This window comes from Nerophis ophidion, linkage group LG03, assembly GCF_033978795.1.
Source record: "Nerophis ophidion isolate RoL-2023_Sa linkage group LG03, RoL_Noph_v1.0, whole genome shotgun sequence".
Classification (NCBI taxonomy): Eukaryota; Metazoa; Chordata; class Actinopteri; order Syngnathiformes; family Syngnathidae; genus Nerophis; species Nerophis ophidion.
In genome coordinates this window covers 73,474,657-73,497,084 of record NC_084613.1, presented here as the reverse complement: position 1 = coordinate 73,497,084, position 22,428 = coordinate 73,474,657, and the positions used below count along the sequence as shown (strand labels likewise).

At 39.9% G+C, this 22,428-nt stretch overlaps 1 protein-coding gene across 1 annotated transcript in view; it reads left to right on the top strand.

The window, feature by feature from the left end:
- The first annotated feature begins 2,646 nt into the window (after positions 1-2,646).
- Positions 2,647-22,428, top strand: part of spred1 (sprouty related EVH1 domain containing 1) — a 99,647-nt gene continuing 79,865 nt past the window's right edge. The window contains exon 1 of the mRNA XM_061896041.1: positions 2,647-3,468. Coding sequence (XP_061752025.1) covers positions 3,437-3,468 — 32 coding nt within the window. The 5' untranslated portion in view covers positions 2,647-3,436. The remainder of the gene's footprint in view (positions 3,469-22,428) is intronic.

The following is a 22,428-nucleotide window of genomic DNA, read 5'->3' as shown; positions in this document are numbered from 1 at the left end:
GCCTCAGGGGTTCGGTGGAGCCTCCAGTCAAGCCAAACCTGACTCATCATGTACATAAAAACTTCTCCCTATCGGCATATTAGGAATACGGCAATAGCAGAAGCCAAACTGATTTGCAGATGTGTAATTTGTTACGAGTTCATGCACTGTGTTGGTTTTGTTCTTTTAACAAGGTGATGTTCATGCACGGTTGTGCACAAGTAAAAGATCATATAACTTTGTCTTGAATTTGAAAAACATTTTATTTTTCACTAAAGAAGGGTTCGGTGGATGCGCATATGAAACTGGTGGGGTTCAGTACCTCCAACAAGGTTAAGAACCACTGATATACAGGCTAAAATTAACTCAAAATATTACCACATTCTAATTAATGCCAGAGGACAAAAACATCGGTAATACAATTACTAAGTAATATGTATCGGTATTGTGTAGCTCAGTTGGTAGTGCAGCTGTGTCAGCAACTTCTGGGTTGCAGGTTCAATTCCCGGTTCCGCCATCCTAGTCACTGCCGTTGTGTCTTTGGGCACTTTACCCGCCTGCTCCCAGTGCCACTCACACTGGTTTAAAAAAAAAGTCACTTGAGAAAAGCGCTATATAAATATAATTCACATCACTTATTGGCGATACTGTATTTGATCGATATCAAAATGTGCAGTATCGCCCACCTCTCCCCTATCTCAGCATGATTGAAAAGAAACTTCATTTGGGAAGCGTGCAAGGGGACTACTTTACACCAACTCTGGAAAGAAACTCTCTTCTGCGTTCCAATGTATCGCTCAAGCAGTCTGGTATTTATCCGAAAGTGCATTCGTTATAAAAAGAAATCACTTGAATCGGTGCGTTTAGTGCGGTTTAAATCCAACGTTTCTTACCCACGCCGCGGAAGGATCTAATTCTCTCCAGCTTTAAATATTTAAACACAGTGTAACTGTTCAAACTTTGTGTAATGCGGCCAAAAATATTAAATATACTTGTTAAATGAAACTGCTGTCTTGTTTTGAATAAATATTAAGGCCTTTTTTCTACTGTATTTTAATGTCGGTCATTATGGTGGTTGTTGGAGAGACAAGTGTGTTCTGAGGTGATACTTGGTGAAAAATATCTGTGAACCACTGATCTATAGCAGTGTTCCCCAACCTTTTTTTCCACCAGGGACGGGTTTAATGTATTCATTATTTTCACAGACCGGCTTTCTACATGTGGCAGAATAAAGAAGCAAAAAAATTAGTATGAAAAATGAGCCTTTGGCGACAATCTGGCACATTAATATGTTACATGTCCAATTAGTGGGCACTGTCCCCTGTACTATAACAAATAAGTTGTAATATACATCTAGAAACAAGTGTATTGGTGTGTTTGGTGGGACAGGCGAAAGTTAAGTCTGAAAAAATGCGGTAGTTTATACATTATTTATTGTTTCTGTGCGGCCCGGTTGATTGATCGAAACTTTTATTAGTAGATTGCACAGTACAGTACATATTCCGTACAATTGACCACAAAATGGTAACACCCGAAATAAGTTTTTCAACATGTTTAAGTTAGGGTCCACGTTAATCAATTGATGGTACGGATCTATAGCATTCATAGACCCTATTCCTATTCTAATCCAGGACCAATTTCCTAGTAAATATACAGCAGTGGTTCTTAACCAGGGTTCGATCGAACCCTAGGGGTTCGGTGGAGCCTCCACTCAAGCCAAACCTGACTCATCATGTACATAAAAAACTTCTCCTTATCGGCATAATAGGGATACGGCAACAGCAGAAGCCAAACTGATGTGGAGGTGTGTAATTTGTTACGAGTTCATGCACTGTGTTGGTTTTGTTCTTTTAACAAGGTGATGTTCATGCACAGTTGTGCACAAGTAAAAGATCATATAACTTTGTCTTGAATTGAAAAACATTTTATTTTTCACTAAAGAAGGGTTCGGGGGATGCACATATGAAACTGGTGGGGTTCAGTACCTCCAACAAGGTTAAGAACCACTGATATACAGGCTAAAATTAACTCAAAATATTACCACATTCTAATTAATGCCAGAGGACAAAAACATTGGTAATACAATTACTAAGTAATATGTATCGGTATTGTGTAGCTCAGTTGGTAGTGCAGCTGTGCCAGCAACTTCAGGGTTGCAGGTTCAATTCCCGGTTCCGCCATTCTAGTCACTGCCGTTATGTCTTTGGGCACTTTACCCGCCTGCTCCCAGTGCCACTCACACTGGTTTAAAAAAAAAGTAACTTGAGAAAAGCGCTATATAAATATAATTCACATCACTTATTGGCGATACTGTATTAGATCGATATCAAAATGTGCAGTATCGCCCACCTCTCCCCTATCTCAGCATGATTGAAAAGAAACTTCATTTGGGAAGCGTGCAAGGGGACTACTTTACACCAACTCCGGAAAGAAACTCTCTTCTGCCTTCCAATGTATCACTCAAGCGGTGTGTCATTTATCCGAACGTGCATTTGTTGTAAAAATCACTTGAATCGGTGCGTTTGGTGCGGTTTAAATCCAACGTTTCTTATCCACGCCGCGGAAGGATCTAATTCTCTCCAGCGAGGGGTCGACACATCCGCCCAGTTTTCCGATGGCCCCCCCCTACCTCCCTCCCTCTCCCCCTCCACTCTCCCCTCCCCTTGCTGAAAATGGAGTTCGATTAAAGCAGATGTCCGCTAACTTCTGAGTTACTAAAACGGGCTGGGGTATTATTTTTTTTTCAATTTTCAAAAACATCCCTCGGTGAACATTTTGTGGATTAGAAACAAGCGTGGCTTCGTCCCCCCTCCCCTCCCTTCCTTCCTCGTTTCTTCCCTCCCTCCATTTTTCCTATCGCGGACATTACTCGGACACGTTGGCGGAGCAAGGCTGGCTTTTTTTTTTCTTTTTTTTTTCTCTCCTCCCTTTTAACAACAAGGAGGCTTCTTCTTCAAGTGTCGTCCCGGGCGCCGGACATCAACTTGGCGAATGGATGCTCGGCACCCCGACGCGAATAAGCTGGCAAACATTACGGGGTTTAATATTTTCTGCGTTTTTTGAGGATATAACACGTCTTTTTTTTTTCTTCTCCCCCTACCTCTCCCCGCCCGCATCAACCGCCTCGGGGGTTGTGGTTGTTGAAAGAAGATGGCTCATTTTGTGTCGGATTTGTCTTCCAGGGAGGAGAAATTGTCATTCCTCCGAGCGATCGGCGGCTAAAGAAAGCTAGCTGCCACTTCTTTTTTTTTTTTTTTTTTTTTTTGCTCCTCACCACTATTCTTTTATGGTCTTTCTGAGGAAAAAAAAGGAAAACCAAAAAACTCCCCGTCACAGATGATCATAAACTAAACTAAAGACGGCTTGGTTACACATGTGAAGGGGAAAAAATGGTGAATTTTGTGCTCTTTTGCAATGCGCCGTCGATGCTATTGCTAGGATCTCCGTAAGGAAGAAAATGAGTGAAGATTCAACAAATCCAAACAACGAGTGAGTACTAATAACATCACATTTGACGTAAACACGCCGTTGCGATGCTTGCATTAAAATGACTATAAGCATGTGTTTTTTTTTATCAATGGGAATCCTTTATTATAACACCAGGCCCGCAGCTGACTCATTTTCTAGCATATGTGTGCTTTACCGACACCAAATCCATCGTTATACGTGTATTAGACCTTAATAATAACACGGAGGTGCTGGCAGTCTTACGCGGATTTCCGAATAACACAAACAGGTTGAGAAAAAGCCACAACGTGCGTTTTTCGTTAATGAAAAGCCTCGAGAAGGCGGAAGATGGCATTTTTTCGTCAATCGCTCTCATTTACATATCACAATCTCCATTCATAAAAAATAAAAAAAAGACGGTCCCGTGCGACAAAAGCACCGATTAAACGTGTCAGAAATATATTTAATCTGTATTTTTTTTTTTTAAGCAAAATACGATCGTGTTGGCGTTTATTGTTTTTACACGGCTGATCCCTTGTGTGCGCTTGTTGACAGTCAGTGAGAAATATCTGCTTCGGGAGGTGCTGCTGGTCACATGATCCCCTCCATTCATAAAGTACCTGGCAGGCCCATTCACACAGCACTGTACACTGTTTCGCATTGCAGCCACGGTCACACAATGATCACATTTCCTTTCCTGTGCATGTTGAGGCCACTTCTAACACCGCCTATTAGGCGGATGGGTGTTTTTGATGCTCTCCAATGTGTCTTTGATAATGTGTTTTGTCACAGAGGAAGTCATGTGCCCCCTCCCTTCTCCTTTTTGTTGCCATTTTACACTGTCCATCCATCCATTTTCAACCGCCATCTCATCGCAGGGCCAACATAGATAGACAACATTCACTGTCGTGCTTTTTAAAAACGCGTGAAGAGGTTTATTTTGCTTTTTTTTTTCTAGAATAGTTACATACATTTGTATTTGTGCAAAACAAAATAATGAATATTCCCGGTGATTTACCTTTGTGCCGCTCGTTTACTGTCTCCTTTATTTTCACATTTATCCAACAAAGTCTTGAGTGTTATGATCCGCTGCCCAGATCATATTATGTTTTGGTTTTGAATGTTTTTGTACTATGTTCTGCTAATGTTTGCCTTAGTTCCTGGTTGCACTTCCTTGTTTGATGTTGTCCCCATAGTTACGTATTAGTTTCACCTGCCACTTGTTTCCGGACGCACACCTCTTTTTGTAATTACTGAGGCCACTTCTAACACCGCCTAGGCGGATGGGTGTTTTTGATGCGCTCCAATGTGTCTTTGATAATGTGGTTTGTCACAGAGGAAGTCATGTGCCCCCTCCCTTCTCCTTTTTGTTGCCATTTTACACTGTCCATCCATCCTTTTTCAACCGCCATCTCATCGCAGGGCCAACATAGATAGACGGACAACATTCACTGTCGTGCTTTATTTTGCTTTTTTTTTCTTCTAGAATAGTTACATACATTTGTATTCGTGCAAAACAAAATAGTGAATATTCCCGGTGATTTCCCTTTGTGCCGCTCGTTTACTGTCTCCTTTATTTTCACATTTATCCAACAAAGTCTGAGTGTTATGATCCGCTGTCCGGATCATATTATGTTTTGGTTTTGAGTGTTTTTGTACTATGTTCTGCTAATGTTTGCCTTAGTTCCTGGTTGCACTTCCCTGTTTGATCTTGTCACCATAGTTACGTATTAGTTTCACCTGCCACTTGTTTCCGGACGCACACCTGTTTTTGTAATTACTGAGGCCACTTCTAACACCGGATGGGTGTTTTTGATGCGCTCCAATGTGTCTTTGATAATGTGTTTTGTCACAGAGGAAGTCATGTGCCCCCTCCCTTCTCCTTTTTGTTGCCATTTTACACTGTCCATCCATCCATTTTCAACCGCCATCTCATCGCAGGGCCAACATAGATAGACGGACAACATTCACTGTCGTGCTTTTTAAAAACGTGTGAAGAGGTTTATTTAGCTTTTTTTTCTTCTAGAATAGTTACATACATTTGTATTCGTGCAAAACAAAATAGTGAATATTCCCGGTGATTTCCCTTTGTGCCGCTCGTTTACTGTCTCCTTTATTTTCACATTTATCCAACGAAGTCTTGAGTGTTATGATCCGCTGCCCGGATCATATCATGTTCTGGTTTTGAGTGTTTTTGTACTATGTTCTGCTAATGTTTGCCTTAGTTCCTGGTTGCACTTCCCTGTTTGATCTTGTCACCATAGTTACGTATTAGTTTCACCTGCCACTTGTTTCCGGACGCACACCTGTTTTTGTAATTACTGAGGCCACTTCTAACACCGCCTATTAGGCGGATGGGTGTTTTTGATGCGCTCCAATGTGTCTTTGATAATGTGTTTTGTCACAGAGGAAGTCATGTGCCCCCTCCCTTCTCCTTTTTGTTGCCATTTTACACTGTCCATCCATCCACTTTCAACCGCCATCTCATCGCAGGGCCAACATAGATAGACAGACAACATTCACTGTCGTGCTTTTTAAAAATATGTGAAGAGGTTTATTTTGCTTTTTTTTTCTTCTAGAATAGTGACATACATTTGTATTTGTGCAAAACAAAATAGTGAATATTCCCGGTGATTTACCTTTGTGCCGCTCGTTTACTGTCTCCTTTATTTTCACATTTATCCAACAAAGTCTTGAGTGTTATGATCCGCTGCCCGGATCATATTATGTTCTGGTTTTGAGTGTTTTTGTACTATGTTCTGCTAATGTTTGCCTTAGTTCCTGGTTGCACTTCCCTGTTTGAGCTTGTCACCATAGTTACGTATTAGTTTCACCTGCCATTTGTTTCCGGACGCACACCTGTTTTTGTAATTACTGAGGCCACTTCTAACACCGGATGGGTGTTTTTGATGCGCTCCAAAGTGTCTTTGATAATGTGTTTTGTCACAGAGGAAGTCATGTGCCCTGTCCCTTCTCCTTTTTGTTGCCATTTTACACTGTCCATCCATCCATTTTCAACCGCCATCTCATCGCAGGGCCAACATAGATAGACAGACAACATTCACTGTCGTGCTTTTTAAAAATGTGTGAAGAGGTTTATTTTGCTTTTTTTTCTAGAATAGTTACATACATTTGTATTCGTGCAAAACAAAATAGGGAATATTCCCGGTGATTTACCTTTGTGCCGCTCGTTTACTGTCTCCTTTATTTTCACATTTATCCAACAAAGTCTTGAGTGTTATGATCCGCTGCCCGGATCATATTATGTTTTGGTTTTGAGTCTTTTTGTACTATGTTCTGCTAATGTTTGCCTTAGTTCCTGGTTGCACTTCCCTGTTTGATCTTGTCACCATAGTTACGTATTAGTTTCACCTGCAACTTGTTTCCGGACGCACACCTGTTTTTGTAATTACTGAGGCCACTTCTAACACCGCCTATTAGGCGGATGGGTGTTTTTGATGCGCTCCAATGTGTCTTTGATAATGTGTTTTGTCACAGAGGAAGTCATGTGCCCTGTCCCTTCTCCTTTTTGTTGCCATTTTACACTGTCCATCCATCCATTTTCAACCGCCATCTCAGCGCAGGGCCAACATAGATAGACAGACAACATTCACTGTCGTGCTTTTTAAAAATGTGTGAAGAGGTTTATTTTGCTTTTTTTTTCTAGAATAGTTACATACATTTGTATTCGTGCAAAACAAAATAGTGAATATTCCCGGTGATTTTTGTGCCGCTCGTTTACTGTCTCCTTTATATTCACATTTATCCAACAAAGTCTTGAGTGTTATGATCGGCTGCCCGGATCATATTATGTTCTGGTTTTGAGTCTTTTTGTACTATATTCTGCTAATGTTTGCCTTAGTTCCTGGTTGCACTTCCCTGTTTGATCTTGTCACCATAGTTACGTATTAGTTTCACCTGCCACTTGTTTCCGGACGCACACCTGTTTTTGTAATTACTGAGGCCACTTCTAACACCGCCTATTAGGCGGATAGGTGTTTTTGATGCGCTCCAATGTGTCTTTGATGATGTGTTTTTGTCACAGAGGAAGTCATGTGCCTTCTCCTTTTTGTTGCCATTTTACACTGTCCATCCATCCATTTTCAACCGCCATCTCATCGCGGGGCCAACATAGATAGACGGACAACATTCACTGTTGTGCTTTTTAAAAATGTGTGAAGAGGTTTATTTTGCTTTTTTTTCTTCTAGAATAGTTACATACATTTGTATTCGTGCAAAACAAAATAGTGAATATTCCCGGTGATTTCCCTTTGTGCCGCTCGTTTACTGTCTCCTTTATTTTCACATTTATCCAACAAAGTCTGAGTGTTATGATCCGCTGCACGGATCATATTATGTTTTGGTTTTGAGTCTTTTTGTACTATGTTCTGCTAATGTTCCTGGTTGCACTTCCCTGTTTGATCTTGTCACCATAGTTACGTATTAGTTTCACCTGCCACTTGTTTCCGGACGCACACCTCTTTTTGTAATTACTGAGGCCACTTCTAACACCGGATGGGTGTTTTTGATGCGCTCCAATGTGTCTTTGATAATGTGTTTTGTCACAGAGGAAGTCATGTGCCCCCTCCCTTCTCCTTTATGTTGCCATTTTACACTGTCCATCCATCCATTTTCTACCGCTTATTCCCTTTGGGGTCACAGTTGGCGCTGGTGCCTGTCTCAGCTACAATCGGGCAGAAGGCGGCGTACACCCTGGACAAGTCGCCCTCATCGAAGGGCCAACACAGATAGACAGACGACATTCACTGTCGTGGTTTTTTAAAATGTGTGAAGAGGTTTATTTTGCTTTTTTTATTTCTAGAATAGTTACATTTGTATTCGTGCAAAACAAAATAGTGAATATTCCCAGTGATTTACCTTTGTGCCGCTCGTTTACAGTCTCCTTTATTTTCATATTTATCCAAGGAAGTCTGAGTGTTATGATCCACTGCCCGGTGTCAAGCGAAATAAGTGCTCGCTGCGAAATAAGTGCCCAAGCGTGTCGGGGCATATATTTAGCGCCTTAAGTGCGAAATATATGCCCACCCTATTGTATACAGTGTGTATGGGATGGCTTGCCAAATAATTGCCCCTGTGGCCTCAGTGAGAGTGCATACGAGGTATACTCATTAGTTAAACTTGGATTTGCTGATATTGTTAGCTAAAAGAAAAACCATATCCTACCAAAGTTAATGCGATATATATTGTCTTAGGCTATTAACTCGCTAAATCATTACTAGGATGGTCTCTCTCTCGCTACACACACGTTGGTTTGTCATTGACGCCGCCCTGCCAAAAAAATGCCCGGCTGGTCACTGCGCACTGGACTGCGCAGGTGCGCGCATGCGCACACCATTCCTGAGCACTTATTTCGCTGGGCACAAATTTGGCGTCACACCAGCTCATATTATGTTTTGGTTTTGAGGTTTTTTGTACTATGTTCTGCAAATGTTTGCCTTAGTGACTGGTTGCACTTCCTTGTTTGATCTTGACACCATAGTTACTTATTAGTTTCACCTGCCACTTGTTTCTGGACGCACACCTGTTTTTGTAATTACTGACCTGATTTAAGTCTGCCCCCTTTGTTCATTCGACCTGGCTTCCTAATTTGTTTTCACAACAGTGACAACTCTAATCCGATCCCGTATTCCTGCTCGCAACCAGCTAGCTTCCACGTTATGTATTTGTTTTTTCTCAAGCTCCCATGCTAGCGCTTTTGTTTTTTTCTAGCTCCCATGCTAGTTCTATTTGTTTTTATTTGTTAAATAAATAAATTATTTCTTACCTTTACGCTGTGTTCAAGCCCGACTGCATCACGATGCCTCACAATCGTCACACCGAGGCCCCGTTTACACTAAGCCGGTTATTCAGGGTAAATCCCTCCTAACCGTATCCTTGTCCACACACACACAATGGGCGTTTAAGACCCCCTCATCCCCGCCGGCGCAACGCGACCTAGTGCGCATGCGCGTAAAATGGGTACGCCATAGTCACCTCCAGTTAGGGCTGGGCGATACTGCATCAAGAGAGAGCCAACCCGCATCACGATGCCACACAATCGTCACACTGAGGCCCCGTTTACACTAAGCCGGTTATCTAGGGTAAATCCCACCTAACCTTATCCTTTTCCACACACACACAATGGGCGTTTAAGATCCCCTCTTCCCCGTCGGCGCAACGCGACCTAGTACGCATGCGCGTAAAATGCATACGTCATAGTCACCTCCAGTTAGGGCTGGGCGATATGGCATATCTCAATATTTTTAGGCCATATCGCGATACACAATATATATCTCGCTATTTTGCTTTGACCTTGAATCAACACCTAATACTTATAATCATAGCAGTATGATGATTCAATGTGTCTACATTAAAACATCCTTCTTCAAAATGCATTAATATATGCTCATTTTAAACTTTCATGCAGAGAAGGAAATCACAACTAAGTCAATTGATCAAAACTGTATTTATTAAACGGTTACTAAGCAATGTCACAAACGTTCATGTTATCTCCAAAACAGAAAGTGCAAGATTGTCAGAGAAATTTTAAGTTTAAAAAAAAAAATGAGCTGCTTAACATGTAATCAAATAGTGTTTGTCCTTCGCTATATGGTAGGTTACTACGGACGTTATTAAATTCTGTTGTTGACTTTTTTTTTTTCATACGGTGTTGATCTGGAAATGATTGCCTCGGCATTTTGATGGTGTGGGCGTGTGGCACCGAATGAAGATGTTGACATCTGGAGTAAACACTCTTCATTCTCTAGCAGGTGACTTTTGAAATGACGCTACATATTAGCAGTAATGCTACTTTTTGTGGCAACACTTTTGCCCCACACTCGACAAATTACGGTTGTCTGTTCGACATATTCCCATTTGAAGCCAAACCACCGCCAGACGATGGACCCCCTGCTGTTTTTCTTGAGAATTAATTGTTCCTTCATTCGCACCTTCTTTCTCTCGTACTACCACTCACACGTCTCTACTAGCATCACAGCTAACGTTACCCATGCCGCCACCTCTCTGCTCTGTGAGGGTGTATACGTAAGTGACGTATGACGTGACAGTTTATGAAGTATGTAAGAAGTGCGCTTGCTGTCTGTGAGGAGAGATAGGAAGGAACGAGAAAAGCCTGTAGTGTAATGCCACCAGCATAAAGCAACTGCGTAAGAACGTATACTCGAATATCACGATATAGTCATTTTCTATATCGCACAGAGACAAACCCGCGATATATCGCCCAGCCCTACCTCCAGTGTTGCTCTGTGTGCAAGTTATTAAATTTAACTTATCTGAACAATATCCTGTGTTGTGGTATTTCAAATAACTGGAATCCAGTGTGCTGTGGGGCCCTATTGTAGTGAATCACACCAGACCCATCATAAATTAATCAAATCTTTATTGGACACAATAGTACACAATGTGACATAGAACATTTTACAATAATCAGTCTAGGGATCTAGATATCTGGTCAGGACACGGCTCACTCTTTTGCCTTCACCTTCATTGTCCATTCGTTTTTGGTGACTTTATATACTGTGAACCTAGACGTTGAGTCGGCGACATACATGGCGGACAATAACAGATACAGTCTGCTTTGCCAGTCCAAAAGCATTCAACGTTTTCCATAGTCTTCCCTCGACGGCCAGGTAATACAAAGAACACGCTACCTTTTTTATCACATCCACGGTAGCCTGCGTTATTGTTGACTCTCCTTCCAAAAATGGACTAAGTTTTTCAGTAAGCAGAATCACAGCTGACCTGGACATTCGAAAGTTGTCTAGCCATCTGAGAAGTGTTGTATCCGAAATAGCTGCAATCGTTTTCTCTTAAGGTATTCATCTGTGATTTCCACAAGTGTCTGTACGTGTAAGAAGAAAGAGAAACACAGGCATGTCTGGATGACTCGACTCCATAGTTCCAGTGGTAGCTCTGAGTTACGAAACCACTTTATTATGAAGCTGGCAGTGGCACGTTCTTTCTGATGTCACTTCCTGTGTGGGACTCGATCTTTCTGGCGTCACTTCCCCTCCGAACTCAGTTTGTAAACGATCGATGAGTCCATAAAATGCTATGAGCTGGAGATTCAAGAAATACACGGCGCACTTACCCAGGTAAAAATTTGTGGAGGGGAACCTTAAACGTTAGTTTAGTGTGGCTGAAACAGGGCTCAGGCTAAACAATTATTCGTTTGTGGGGTTATCCAGCTTAGTGGGGACACAGCCTGAGTAGTAAACAGCTGAGGTTGCCGCTTCATAACCTGGCTGAATACTTTATATTCCTCTGTAAAATATGTTTAAAAGACTCTGTCCACTTCTTGTATCTCTGCATACCAATTAGTGTTGTCCCGATACCAAAATGTATTTCGATACTTTTAGATACCTTTCTAAATTAAAGGGAACCACAAAAATGGCATTATTGGCTTTATTTTAACAAAAAATCTTACGGTACATGGTATATATGTTTCTTATTGCAAGTTTGTCCTTAAATAAAATGGTGAACATACAATACAACTTGTCTTTTAGTAGTAAGTGAGCCGACAAAGGTTCCCATGTATGCAGTAACATATTGTGTAATTTTCCATGTCAAAATTATTAAGGACAAGTGGTAGAAAATAATAACCTCAATGTTAATTTTCTGTTAATATCTGCTTACTTTCTCTTTTAATATGTTCTATCAACGCTTCAGTTAAAATTTAATAATCTCTTGTTCTTCCGTTGTTTGGATGCTTTACATTAGTGTCGGATGATACCACAAATTTGGGTATCAATCTGATACCAAGTAGTTACAAGATCATGCAATGGTCATATTTTAAGTCCTCATGTTTCCAGGGACGTATTTCCTTAGTTTATAAACATTACATAAACTTAAAAAAACAAAAAAAGGCTTTTGTGATGCTAAAAATATTGACGTAATCATAATAGTATCGACTAGATCCGCTCCTGTACTTGGTATCATTACAGTGGATGTTACATGTAGATCCACCAATGGCGTTTGTTTACATTGTGACCCGGGTCAGCTACGGTGTGTAGTGAAGCATGTTTAGCTATTTCTCGTCCCACAGAGATGATACTTGTAAGAAACTTTATTTGTCGCCATTTTAATTTTCCTGTGGGAACTCTCTTATAGGAATCAATAAAGTACTATCTATGGAAGCGAGGATTAGTGATTTAGAAGGAGCTAAAACACTGCCGACTGCGGCTGGGCTTTAGCCACTAGCTAACTAGCCATGTCTTAATGCACCTTTTACCGAGGGCGTTTCAGTGTTGTACCTTCATCTCTACCGTTAGTTTTTAAGCCTAAATGCATCCGTTCTCCCTTTTCTGTCTACACACTGTGTCTGCTTATAAGTATTTCATGATTGTGCGCTGGCAAACATGCTCGTCTGCTCGTAAACCAGCAATGTCATGACGTGACGACGATGGAGGGGCAATTGTGGTGGGTGACCGGTACTTTTATAGAGGCTTTTTAGATATAGTGCCGAATATGGTTCATTAGTATTGTGGTACGATACAAATACCGGTATACCGTACAACTCTAGTACCAATAAAAAGTTTGTAAAAAATTATAACCAACCTTAAACTGCATTTAGCACACAGATGCCCCATAAAAGCACCTTTGTTTTTTTTTTAAATTTTTGTCATGAAGTTGTTGTAATAGAAATACACAAGAACTAAGAAATGAACAAGCTTTTCTCACATACTCTGCAATGGCTGTCGTGTGATTGAAAAATAAGTTTCAGTGCTTCCCACAGGTCAAGCATCTATTTGTGGTGGTGCGGTCGGGCGGTGGCGTGGGGGGAGGCGGCGGCAATGACCAAGAAGAACGTGGAGTTGTAATATAATTACAACACTTTATGTACATATTTATATAATATTTACATATTTATATAATATGTAACTACAAGCTCCATTCACAGACAGTGTCCCATTGCTTTTATGAGCGGTCGAGCGAGTAAAACGGCGCAAAACAAAAATTTTAATATTTTTTTTACCGGTAATTAATTTCTTTTTTATTATTATTATTATTATTTTTTGTGGCGGCCGTAATTCTTTTGTGGCGGGCCACCACAAATAAATGAATGTTTGGGAAACCCAGAGTTTTAAGTACGCTTCCAACTGTTTTTAACCAATCAACAGCACAGCCTGCTCCTCAAAAGTACCATGAACTTTTGAAAGTTATACCTCGCTGGCAGGAATCAAAAATATTTCCTGAAAAACTCAATCTACCTGGGTATTTTTTGGTGATACACAGTGGGAATTCTAATTTCCCGGCTAGACGGGAAAGTTATTGAAAATTTCCTGCGGTGGAAAAAGGCCTTTTGTGTGATTTCCAGTTTTATAATTTTCTCCACTATTATTTATTTCTCTGGTAATTTACTGTCTACAACATTTTTCTCTCTGTTGTAACATGTTTCTAGTTACATTTCGGTTAAATTGTAATAATAAGCACATATTCTTCTGTTGTTTGGATATTTTATACTAGTTGTGGGTGACGCTACAAATTTAGGTATTGATCCAATGCTGTTGCTCATACTTAAACATTTAAAGATTGTTGAATCATTCCGTGTTTGATCACAAAATAATTAGACAAAACACAAGATGGGGGTTTGACAATATTACTTAATTACTTAATTTATTTCCTACCATTGGTTATGATTTGAATCGTTTTGTTTATGCCCTTTAAGCCCCCCTGTGTCCATGGACCTATTGACTGAGTTTGGAAACAATAACACAAGCGACAGAAGATTTTGTGACAGCAAAAAGTATCGATCTGGCCAGTGTAGTGCCGCCCATATACTGACGCTCGACTTGATATCGTTACTGTTGATATTTGTATTAATTTGTCCACCTCTGTTTATGTTGAAGAGCTGTAGCTTTGCGGTTAGCATATCCCTAACAGTGTGTGGTGGAGCTCATTTAGGTATTCCTCGTCCTGCAAGCATGATACTTGCAAGAAACAGAGTTTATTTGCCACAATGAAGGCGAAAAATGCTGGCTTCAGAGTGGCTTTGCACTGAGGAGAGACGTTAGCCGTGTTGAGGACATGTTCGTTTGCTTTCTTGTCGCTGTCAAAATTGCTGGACACAGCTAGAAAGTGTCATCAACAAGCATTATCACGATATATAACGATAATATTAAAAGCTCTATCGTCAGGCAAATTTACAGAGTATATTGTCTATATCACGCAACCCTAGTACAGAGACATACAGATTTCCCATATTTAACACATGGAGTCATGGGACAGGCAGGCCATCTTTTACGCAAACAGTGTTTGTTATCATTATGGCAATTTCCTTAGAACAAACCCTTATATATTATAAAATCTTTGTTTTTCAAAGAATAATGATTTATTTCAGAATGTTAATTATTGTAAAATTACGTGTTTCCAGTTTTCAGTTTTTAACGTTTCCTTTTGAAATTATTTACATCTGTCAACACTGAAGCTCAGAAAAGCTTGCATTAGTTAATGTTATTACACATAATAAACCAAACTGTCCCTTTAAAACTGAGATTCATACCAGACTGTGATCAAGGCGTATCGTTATATGTCCCACTCTCCCTTGTGGAGGGGGTCCGGTCCGATCCGGTGGCCATGTACTGCTTGCCTGTGTATCGGCTGGGGACATCTCTGCACTGCTGATCCGCCTCCGCTTGGGATGGTTTCCTGCTGGCTTAGCTGTGAACGGGACTCTCGCTGCTGTGTTGGATCCGCTTTGGACTGGACTCTCGCGGCTGTGTTGGATCCATTATGGATTGAACTTTCACAGTATCATGTTAGACCCGCTCGACATCCATTGCTTTCGTCCTCTCCAAGGTTCTCATAGTCATCATTGTCACCGACGTCCCACTGGGTCATCATTGTCACCGACGTCCCACTGGGTTTGAGTTTTCCTTGCCCTTATGTGGGCACTGGGTTTGAGTTTTCCTTGCCCTTATGTGGGCCTACCGAGGATGTCGTAGTGGTTGTGGTTTGTGCAGCCCTTTGAGACACTAGTGATTTAGGGCTATATAAGTAAACAATCAATCAATCAATATTGATTGATTGATCGTTTACACTGTTAGTTTTGGTGCAGTAACTACTGTGTGCATACCAATTGTTCAGACGGTGGACAGCCTACCCTTGTGAATGCTTTTACTTCAGATTTCTGATTGTTTGGAATTAAAGAGGCGATTAGTTCTCTCTCTCATTAATGTTAACCAGCCACGAAAAGACCAAATGCAAAATGGTCATTCCCCGAGTGTCCATGCACTAAATTAGTCCAATTTCTCAAATAGTTTGGCTCTAAATATGCCTCCTACAGCCAATGGAAACACCTTAATCCGATTTTGTTCAGTTTTTTTAAAAGTCGGACTAACTCAACTGGATTTTGCGATTGGAAACCGAATCTCTTAAGGGGGGGTGTGTGCGGCCGGACAGGACTCTTTGTATCGCGCATGCGCCAGTCTCAACGCGTGGGATTCAACCTGGAAGCAGATACCATTCAATAAAAACTTAGCAATAATTGTAATGAAGAGAATACTTTTTATTTGTTTCACAAAATAAAAGAGCAGAACAATTAGAAATTGATGGTAATAAAAAAGAAACAGATTTATTTTAGAAGGTAGCTAAGGAAATGTAAAAAGCTGGCTAAATTTGGACTCCTGAACGAAATACGAATGAGATGAAAGATAATGAAACAGGTGTCAAAGGCGAATAATAAACCATACACAAACCTCTTCACGCTGCATTTCTGCTCTCCAAACTGATTAACAATAACTCTGTACTCCACACAACTGGCAAGATACTCCAGAACAATAGCAACTAGGGCTGCGAATCTTTGGGTGTCCCACGATCCTCGATTCACTATCGATTCTTGGGGTCACGATTTGATTCAAAATCGATTTTTTTTCAATTCAACACGATTCTCGATTCAAAAACGTTTTTTTCCCGATTTAAATGAATTCCCTATTTATTCAATACATAGAATTTCAGCAGGATCTACCCCAGTCTGCTGTCATGCAAGCAGAGTAGTAGATTTTTGTAAAAAAGCTTTTATAATTGTAAAGGACAATGTTTTATCAACTGATTGCAATAATGTAAATTAGTTTTAACTATTAAAGGAACCAAAAATATGACTTATCTTATCTTTGTGAAAATATTGGACACAGTGTGTTGTCAAGCTTATGAGATGCGAGGTAAGTGTAAGCCACTGTGACACTATTGTTCTTTTTTTATTTTTACAAATGTCTAATGATAATGTAAATGAGGGATTTTTAATCACTGCTATGCTGAAATTATAACTAATATTGATACTGTTGTTGATAATATTCATTTTTGTTTCACTACTTTTGGTTTGTTCTGTGTCGTGTTTGTGTCTCCTCAATTGCTCTGTTTATTGCAGTTCTGAGTGTTGCTGGGTCAGGTTTGGTTTTGGAATTGGATTGCATTGTTATGGTATTGCTGTGTATTGTTTTGTTGGAGTGATAAAAAAAAAGATAGATTTTAAAAAAATGAGAATCAATTCTGAATCGCACAACGTGAGAATCCCGATTCAAATTCGAATCGATTTTTTCCCACACTCTTAATAGAAACCCTCATCTGGATCAGTTAGTTGGGGCGCGAGTGGTCTTTTCCTTTGGACTTAAACTACCATCAATCCACAGAGCTTTTTGAATGTACTCTGAGATTTAACATTTTTGTTTCAATGATTCTTTGTCCGAAAATTCCTTCGCAAAAACCGCCGGTCTTTCTTTGCTTCGGACCTGCTTCTGCCTTGATACATTTTTGGTAGCGCGTCATGTTTGTAGCAGAATCCAAGATCATTTCTTAATTCTGTCTGCTATTTCACATCAGCATGGCAGTTAGAGACATAATAGTTTTAATATATGACAATATTACTGCGGATATCCTTTAAAACAATGTGTATGGATCCGCAGATGAGGAGTGTGACGTCATAGGTCAACTGGAAAAGGAATTAATTTTTTTGCGCTAAAATCAAATGTGGGCCCCGAGTGAATATGAGGAACATGGCGCGTAACAAGTCGCATTAGAGAGTGTGCATGGACACTTGGACTTCACACATAGGTGTGAAAATACGAAAAAACGGACTATTTGAGAAATCAGACTAATTTAGTTCATGTAATAGTAGTGATTGAAATGCACCCTTAGCATTTCGGTAGACAATTGGATCACAATGGCATCTGAAAAGATGGTATAGTGTCCACACAGAAAGATCAACCAAGCTTGCCGGTGTGCTTGAAGTAGGCAAATTGTACTGTTCCCCATCCCACTTCACACAAACAGTCCCGTACATTTGGTTCACATTAGATCTCTGATCCAAAGTTCTGAACAATTCCCCTCATTTGCTACGATTGAATGAAGTGGGCCACAGCATGGCATGATTGCATGTCATATAGTGACTGTAATGCAATAATCAGCTCTTTTCATAACATAAATAAATAGAATACTCAAAATAATCCAAATACATTGTTTCTCCTCAATTGCTCTGTTCATTGCAGTTCTGAGTGTTGCTGGGTCAGGTTTGGTTTTGGAATTGGATTGCATTGTTATGGTATTGCTATGTATTGTTTTGTTGGAGTGATAAAAAAAAAAAAAAAAATTAAAATGAGAATCAATTCTGAATCGCACAACGTGAGAATCCTGATTCAAATTCGAATCGATTTTTTCCCACACTCCTAATAGCAACCCTCATCTGGATCAGTTAGTTGGGGCGCAAGTGGTCTTTCTGTGCGACCTGAAGTCGTGCAATCTCTCACAATACATTCTAGGTGCACCTTTCGAAAGAGAAATACTCAAAATTAGACCAGAAATAATCCATAAAGTCTGGAAAATGGCAGTAATACAGCAGCATAAAAGTGATGTTGGAACATTTTTACCCTTTAAATGTAATTTACTTGGCTTCCCAACACGTTTTGTCTCATGTCCATGACAAATGTGCAACAATTTCATGTATTTAAATCTTATTTAACTGTAGTATTGGAGTAATTTACTGCATTGACCTGATTAAAAGACATTTATTTTCCCATAGACAAAAGACTGAAAAAGACAGGTCATGTCGAGGTCTGAAAAAGACAGGTTGTGTCGAAGTTTATACACTAAACCAACAGGCCATTGCAGCACAACTGATGTCGCCTAATCAGGCTTCAGATCGTCCAAAATGCGTAGACTATCTGATTCATGAGTTTTTATGTGGACAGAGATTTATTTTTATACACCATTGGTGCAGAATTAGATTACTTTTAACAAACAATGCCTTATTCTCATTAGTTGCATCTATGAGCATCCCTTGTCCACATGAGCACATGTCTTATTTTGTTTTTAATCCCATGTTTTCCAGCCACAAAACCATGCGTTGGAAAATAGTTACAGGCTAGATGATGTGCCGGGTTTGTTCCTCTCTGCATGGTGGTGGCAGCTAAGATGGCGAAGCGATCCAGGAATTGTTGCTAGGATTCCACCACCTGTCTTGCTTGCCTTGCTGTATGATTCATAGAAACGCAGAGGGAGCGCAATACTTAGGATTGCTGCTGCCATATCCACTTCTTTTGTTGTTGTGTCTTTTTTGGATAGGGTTTTGTTACATAAGCCCTGATTTGATTTTGGTTTGTCCTCAAAAACAATGTTATGAGACGGTGTCGTGGGTTTGCCATTTTTAGTAACTCTGTGCTCTTTTGCAACTAAAATCTTTTTTTTTTTTTTTTTTTTGCTACTTAATACTTACTTAGTCTAGCTGATGAGAATACCGATGGAAGTAAAGATCAACCTCGAATGCTTTTTTTTCCACTGTCGAGTGTCTACATAGCTCTCTTAACCTTTACAACTTTTTATTGACAAAAGCAGATAGAAAATGGTACAATTGCACTGATAGCATATAGGTGGCATAAACCACTGCTGGTCGCTCACTGGTTGAGCAGATTCACCACTTTATTGTAATATTTGAGGATATGCAGCTAGAAATGACACAACCAAACATGCACAATATGTTAAGCTATCTGCAGCGCTTCGTTTTCTCTTGACTATCTCTTTTGTGTGTTTGCGTGATTTGCTCCGAATAATGGATTATTTGGTTTCCTGCTGTGTTAGTTCAAAACCAACCACTCCCAAACAACCGCTTAGAGATGATACCACGCGGTAGGGAAGATGTGTTACGTACGCTTTGAAACTAGAAAACGACGATACAGGCAGTATAACATTAGCTTAATAGACACAAATACGGGCAACAATGGGAAATATAAATCACACTATCTTGCAGATGCAGGAAAATATAGATCAACAGAATTGCTTGGATTCTTGTTTCTGGATTGAGTTTGTCTAAATGGCTCATGGAGGAACAAGAACTCAGATCAAAAAAAGACCTATAATCAGTGTCAATAAGACACATCTGTTTATGTTAGGGCTGTAACGATATTAAAATTTCCTATCAGAGGTGTTGCGTCTCAAAGCACTTTTACACACACTGAAATCCTTAGATGTTTTCAAACGACTAAAATAAATTGACCCAGTGTTCAAAAACCCACTATATTGCATGTTTTGTGCTTATGCTTCACAGCGGTCCTTAAACGCACCGTAAACCACCTCCAAGTCATATTCCTTCGAATATATAGCGATCACTTAGTACTAAGAGAGCACAGCTTGTAGGTTCAATGTGCACAACTTAATAGCTTAGTTGCTCAGACAGCAATGTGTTTACATAAGTTTATATTAGGGTATGGGAAAAAGAAAAGAATGTCCTTTGTATTCATGTTAGCATTTAAGCTAGCGCCTGCCAGTGAGTTTATCAGAGTGTAGTTATCAATCCTAGTTTTTAGATCATTTCAATTTAAAACGGTAATGTTAAAATGTTGGGAGTTTTACAGTGGTTTTCATTAAAACCATTATTTGTTACATCCCTAATTTCTATAAACTGTTTTAGTAATTGGTAATTGGCTCTGTAAAATACAGGAATAATTTAAAAGCATTCCTATTTTGGGTAACTGTATTGATAGCAGGATTAACCCTCAGCAAACCAGTTTCTTATTTCTTAAAAAATACCCTACGTTTTACAATCTACAGTATTTTTTTGTTTTAAAAGAAAGAGGTGATTGTGACTTTTGCAGACGGGGATAGGGAAATCAGGACTGTTATGAAAGCATGTGCACGTATCTTCACTGATGTTTATCGAGCATGTTTTTCTCTTTTAACTCTTTTCTCAAAGAAGAACTTTGAGCACTCTGTTGTTCTGGGCATTAATGTTTTATGCACATTGGACCAAAATGACAACATTAAAGTCAAGTTTTCCTCTTTAGAATTACAACAACGAGTTTGACATGTGTTGTAAAGGTAATTAGAAATCAAGCGGGTGTATTGCTGTCATCCCCGGCCTATAAACTGCTCCTCCATTGTTCACGAGAGTAAGGGTCATTTGGCCTGGCAGTGAAATGATCTTGTATACAAGGGTACGGCCTTGCATTGTGTGAGAATTCCTGCTGTGCCTCGCTATTGTCTGCTGCCGGTCAGGTGATTCCCTGACGATCCCTCTCAACTGTGTCCTCTTCCTATCTGTGTGATTGATTTGACAGCTCAGCGTTTTTTATCTGCCATGTTGTGATCTTATCACCTGAGGGCTGTTTTGAACTCCCATTCCTGTGGCAGAGCTTTCTCAAACGCATTCCTCTTAAACAGCCCTCATCAAGTCATGAAACGACAAAGGGAGACAGCTACTTCAGCTGTTAGGGCCTCGTGCTTTATGGCCTGGGTAATTGCTGATATCCTGTGGCCCTTATGTTAAGCTAAATAATTTCCTGGACTATTTTATAGATAGGATTTCTGAGGCTATCGGCTGGATGTGACCTTGAGCACGTACGTACCTTTTATTGGCTAATCTAAGCTAGACACATCTTCCCTATTCGCAAAGTCTGCTGAGTTGAACACATGCTTGGTTTTGCTTCTGCAACTTTTAGGGAAGTGCTGCTTGTGACTACAGTGGTTTACAGAAACTAATGGCACGTTATTTTTTCAAGTGTCAAACTGCGCAGAGGATATCATCATGTGTATTAACCCTAGCCGGGTGTCCATTCAGCAGTTTGCCCATCTTGGTTTGTTACAATTTTAACACCTTTAGCCATTACTGCAGTGTGGATAAATAGAAAAAACGGCGGGATAATTACAATGTATTTGGTTTTAGCAACAAAAGACTGAGATTAGATGCTATGATTGGCACGGTGTATCCAAAACAATGCAGACATTCGCTAGAATTAATAAATACCTGGTACATTTCCAACATTCCCATTTTAAATTTGGCACATTTAGAACACATGCTTGCTTGTGTCTTTGGCAGACATATGTTAAATCTAAAAAAGATTTGGAAATATGTCATTGAGTTATAAGCATCAATGGCTATGGACTACCGCTAATAAGAAGTTTTGTTGTTTTGTTTTCTCAACCAGAATAGCTGTATGTCAAATTTAATGATGATCCACTGATATTTTATAAATATTGTGGCAGACTTTGGTTCCTAAAAAGCTTATTTAGGACTTGACCTTAATATGTGTGAAAAAAATTGAGCCAATCTGATTTATTTAGTAATGGATTGGGCTTATTACACTTTGTAATACACGGGCCTTCATTTGGCGACGTTTCCCAAGTAAAACATGTTTGTAGAATTTGTTAAACGGGACTGGGGACTCAGTGCGGAACTTGCTTTATGACTTGCTTTAAGACCTTCACCCCTGGATCCTCTTATTATAATCATGAAATGTATTAACGTAGTTTGCCTGTTTTACCCCCCGCTGATGATTCTTGTCCTGTCCAAAGATGGTATTTGAGGGAAGAAACCAGCATAGCAGATCACATCAATGCTATTTCAGTAGCCGTCTACTTCTGATAAACTAACTAATTATTATTTGCCGTCATACCTTTTGAAGTTTTCCAATGATTTGAACTGATTATGGAGAAAGTTTCCTGATGTTCCTTTGCCGTCACACAGTATTTATGAACCAGTGCCTGCGTGTTCTAGAAGCT